At 48.2% G+C, this 4,644-nt stretch overlaps 1 protein-coding gene across 1 annotated transcript; it reads left to right on the top strand.

The window, feature by feature from the left end:
- The first annotated feature begins 380 nt into the window (after positions 1-380).
- On the top strand, positions 381-3,305 carry LOC120528272 (zona pellucida sperm-binding protein 4-like). The gene is made up of 12 exons (XM_039752402.1): positions 381-581; positions 664-785; positions 880-952; positions 1,025-1,183; positions 1,255-1,442; positions 1,668-1,765; positions 1,840-1,967; positions 2,102-2,291; positions 2,362-2,509; positions 2,654-2,729; positions 2,941-3,063; positions 3,166-3,305. Exons 1-12 carry the CDS (start codon positions 431-433, stop codon positions 3,285-3,287), a joined length of 1,578 nt encoding a protein of 525 aa, XP_039608336.1. The 5' UTR covers positions 381-430; the 3' UTR covers positions 3,288-3,305.
- Positions 3,306-4,644: the final 1,339 nt, after the last annotated feature.

Here is a 4,644-nt window from a genome sequence, read left to right as displayed (position 1 = left end):
CACCTTGCGATGAGCGGAGACCTCGTCCAGGGATCGTTTCTCAGTCGTGCCCAATGCTTGTTGGAATGGACACATCCCTGGATTGATGGATTTAATCAATAAACATCCTTTTCACAGATACTGCGGTAAGGTGTTATCGGAATTTAATAGGTGTTTTAGGCAACTCACAACACAGAGAAGCCAAACATGTTCTCACCGTGATAATATCTCGCACTGCCACCTGGTGGACTCCTCCAGATTTACGTAAAGTACGCGCGCAAGTATAAACACTTCAACGCTTGCGTAGCAGGAGCGTCCGCTGCAGCATGCGTCGCGTCGCGTGAAGTATAAATGAGCCCTAAGGTGTGACGTGCGCCGCTCCCGCTGATCATTTAAACCCCCTCGCGCGGTTTCTCGTTTATGTCGTGTTCCTGTTTGGTTCTTCCCCAGCATGGCGTGTTTGAATTGTTGGTGTCTTTTCTGGTTGTGCGTGGCGGGCGCTCAGTATGTCTTTGCGGCGTCAGGAGACGTGACTAAGAAATGCGATGAGGACAAGGCGATGACGCTGTCTTTTGATGGCTCTCCGACCGTTTTTCTCCAGAGTGAGTGCGGCTTGTCCTCGACCACTGGGCCTAGTCGGCGCCTGCGTCTAAGTAAATATTCACTATTTTATTTTTTTCTCAGAGGGGATTGACGGACTGGTAAAGGTGACCAAAGATCTCCCAGGAATCGTCCTCCGTGTGAAGTCTGGCCGCACAATACTAACGGTGCCCTTTTCTTCCCGGTACGGTTACGGGGCTGAGGAGGTGAGCAGCTACAGCGCTTTCGCCTTTGGTCCCCGTTTCTAATCCAGCTGTCTATCTTGAATTGTGGGTTTGAGCCTCTCCTTTGTCTCTTTAGCCTTCCCAGTATGTTGTGCTCATTGCCTTTGGACGTCCCTCTAATTTGAAGATGTTCACATGCCCTAAACCAGGTATGCTTCTCTTCTGGGTTGACACCCTGAGTGTCTCTCCCATCTTCTAAATGGGCTTTTTGACCATCGCAGCTCGCCGATCTGGGAGTGTTGCTGAGAGATGTGCAGTTGCTGCCGGTGAGAAGCTCCCTTGTGGAGGGTCTTCATCCATTACTCAAGCAGACTGTGAAGCAAACAACTGTTGCTACGATTTGATCAGCAGCACCAGTCCATGCTACTATGCTAATGATGGTGAGTGGTGGGGGTTGTGAGTGAGTAAAGGTGGCTGCTACTGGATATTCATGCTTGTTTGCTTTTGCCAGTGACTGTGCAGTGCACCCTTGATGGCCAGTTTGTGGTGGTGGTGTCTGAGAAGGTGACCCTTCCTCCCTTGGATCTTGGGTCCCTCCAGTTGGTGGACAGCAGTTCCCCCAGCTGCGGTCCTGTGACCAGCCTGTCCAGCTTTGTCATGTACCAGTTTCCAGTCAGTGCCTGTGGTAGCACAGTTCAGGTGAGATATCTAGCAGAAGAGTGGGCTGTCCTGCTACTGACGTTTTGTGTATTTAACCTAACAAGATCTGGGGAGTGTCTCAAATGTTCAACCAATCCTTGCACCATGTACATGAGGTGTGTTTGTGTAGTTCAATTTTAGAATGTTTTGATGCTGACCTTAAGAAGATGCCACCACTGTTACATATTTGGTGGTCAGCAGTGATTTGTAATGTCCTTTTTTCAGCTGGCTGGTGGCAATGTGACTTACCAGAATACCATGTCTGCTGCCATTGCTGTGAGGAGTGGTCCAGATGGCTCTATCACCAGGGACAGTGTCTACAAGTAAGGCTTCTGAACCTGCTTCTTCTGACCCTAAATGTGCTCTCCCTGCTATGATGTGGTGTTTCTCTCCTCAGGTTATTCTTCCAGTGCACCTACTCGGGAAGCCAGGATGTGCAAGTGGAGGCTGAGGTGTATACTGTGGCGCCACCTCTTCCAGTAGTAGAGCAAGGGCCCTTTGACCTGGAATTGGTCATTGCAACAGGTATCTTAGTGGGTGGGGTCCCTGTGGGCTTTCACAGACTTAACAAAAGGTATTGGTCCCAAAAGTAGGGACTCCACACTGAACATTTCAGGCCTGTAATTGAGTAAATGCCGCCACCTCCTTTCCATGGCCAGATTCCTCCTATGGCTCCTACTATGTGGATGCTGACTACCCAGTGACCAAAACTCTGAGGGATCCTGTGGCTGTGGAAGTGCACATCATGAACAGGACTGACCCTAACCTTGTGCTGACTCTTGGGGACTGTTGGGTCACCCCAGGACCTTCTGCTTCTAGTCAGCCCCAGTGGAGCCTTCTGGTGAATGGGTAGGTTCCTCGCTGTGAGGGTGGGTGGCAGAGTTGCTGGTTAGTTTTAACTGGGGGGTCTTTGTCCCAGGTGCCCATACACGGGAGACAACTATTTGACCAGCATGGTGACTGTGGACAGCACATCTGGAGTGGCCTACCCAAGTCATTACAAGAGATTTGTGTTTGAGATGTTTGCTTTTGTGGACCCTGTAGCTCGGCAAGCCTTGGCTGAAAAGGTTGGTTTTGTGGCAAATGGGAATTCTGTCTTGCTTGAAATGTGTAGAGGGCTTCAGTTTGGAGTTGTGTGTATCCATAGTGACGGCAAGGAATCTCTGGTGGTTTTTGGCTCCTTGTAATCTGGTTTCCTTTGCTCTCTGTAGATCTTCATCTACTGTGTTGCTGCTGCCTGCTATCCCTCTGCCACAGACCCCTGTACTCCGAGCTGCCCTGCAAGAAGTGAGTTGCACATGGCAATTGGGTTTGGTTGTGGTGTCTGTTTGTAGAACATGGCATTGTTTTCAAATTCAGTGCCTTGTGGTTGAAGATGTGCACAATGTTATGGAGACTGCTTGACCCCATGTACATGGGGTTGGGATATCTTGTTGGCTTCCTTGTAAGGGGCTGGGGGAATGGTGTATGAAACTAATCCTTACCACTTTGTTTTCAGGATCTGGCAGAGCTGCAGATAAGTTGGCACGAATTGGTTCATCTAGGAAGAATGTGCTCCTTCACAGTGGTCCTGTCGTTATTGAGGCTGACCAGGTGCAAACATCCAGAATGGAGCAGGAAGGTAACATCTTGATTTACCTGGATTAGGCCAGAGTTCTGCTTGTGTTGGCTCATCCATGCTCTTATCCTTTACTGAGAGTAAACATCTGCCTTCTTCCCACAGCTCCTCTTACTACTGGATACCTGGTACTGGGAACTGCAGCTGCCATGTTGATGGTGGTCCTGATTTTGGCTGTAGTTGCTGTGAGGAGGATGAACAGTCAAAACATGAATCTGAAACTTTAATAAAGGCTCTTTACTTCATGAGTAGTTGCAGTTACTTGGTGGTTTTTTTAAGTGTGTAGTTTAAATGGAGAATAGGTGTGTGGTGGTTTTTAAACCGTGTTTGGTATCCTCCAGGCATGAGGTGCTCCCATTGACTTTAGCTCACTAATGTCCTTGATGGTGACGTACACATCTCCTAGCCAGCAACACACACCATCTTTCTGAGCAGTGGACTGGTTCCACAATCCTGTACTCCAACCCACAGGTCACATTGGACGCCCTCTTTATGCTTATTTTTGAAGGATGTGTAGGAGGCTGAAATGCCTAATCAAGCTAAATGAGTATTTAACAATGAATGGGGGCAGGCTGTAAGAATCGGCTCTTCTCTTCAGTCCATGACTGCTTTGGAAACGGTTTCTTGTTTTCAAGTAGGAAACGGAACCAAAGGTCGGTCTGGTGTGCTTCAAGCATGAGCTGCTCCCTTGACTCAAGGTTTTTGTGAAAATTGTTTCTGGTTGTTGACCTGTGCCTCTTATTCTGCATCCCACACTTTCTCTGAACTGGACTAGTGCTACTCAACTACACCACCTCCCAAGTAAGTTGGTAACTTTCATTTTAAAGGCTGTGGTCTAACATGAAATGCCAGCACCACATGCTGGAATATTTGCAGGAGAGGAGTACTAAGTCTGACTGTGATTGGGGAGGTTTTTTTTTTTTTTTTTTCTTACCCTCACCAGTGCCCAACTCCTTTCATAGTGGTTAGTTCCATTTTAATCCAGTTTTCTGCTCACATAATTGAGGACCTGAGCTTTGCCAAGTTGTTGTGGTACAGTGTCCCCTGCCCTCCAAAGAAATGGCTAGTTAAACTATGTCCAGATAGCCATGGCACTGTGTGGTTGTTACAAACGCAGGGAGTAAATGGGGATAATGGAGAAGAGTCACATCAAAAATGTGGGTGCCATTGTAGCTGTAGAAGTACTAGCTGGCACAGGGGAAAAGAGATCGGGGTTATGAAAGAGCAAAGAAGTCTTGGAAGGACGAGCAGGCCACCTGGATGTGGCAAGGGAGCACAAACTGGGCTCCTGCAAAGGAGAATATGCTGTGGTACTCTAGAGGCAGGTTTGTCATCTTCTTACCAACCACCCACTCCAACTCCGAAGAATGGTATATAGAGTGCTGAGCATTGAAGAGGATCTCCCTATGTAGCACAGGTAAGGAAGGAGTGCCGACTTTGGGTGATCTGGCTAAGCAGTTTGGATGCAGCCAAGACTGGTGGGTGTCGGCTAAATGACGTTTGTGGCTGTTGAGTGATGGACTTGAAGGAGGTGGGCTGAGATCGGGAGGAGCTATTGACTGTATTCTTAACCTCTTTATAGAT

This window comes from Polypterus senegalus, chromosome 4, assembly GCF_016835505.1.
Source record: "Polypterus senegalus isolate Bchr_013 chromosome 4, ASM1683550v1, whole genome shotgun sequence".
In the NCBI taxonomy this organism is placed as follows: Eukaryota; Metazoa; Chordata; class Cladistia; order Polypteriformes; family Polypteridae; genus Polypterus; species Polypterus senegalus.
Note: the sequence above shows the minus strand (reverse complement) of the source record. Positions and strands in the feature narration are given on the sequence as shown.

What these genes read in the sequence shown, in the direction of transcription:
- LOC120528272 (XM_039752402.1), top strand. Translation starts at nt 431, where the DNA reads ATGGCGTGTTTGAATTGTTGGTGTCTTTTCTGGTTGTGCGTGGCGGGC. An exon ending in CCTGTGGTAGCACAGTTCAG is followed by an intron (nt 1,443 to 1,667) that starts GTGAGATATCTA and finishes TCCTTTTTTCAG; the next exon opens with CTGGCTGGTGGCAATGTGAC. An exon ending in TCCGAGCTGCCCTGCAAGAA is followed by an intron (nt 2,730 to 2,940) that starts GTGAGTTGCACA and finishes CTTTGTTTTCAG; the next exon opens with GATCTGGCAGAGCTGCAGAT.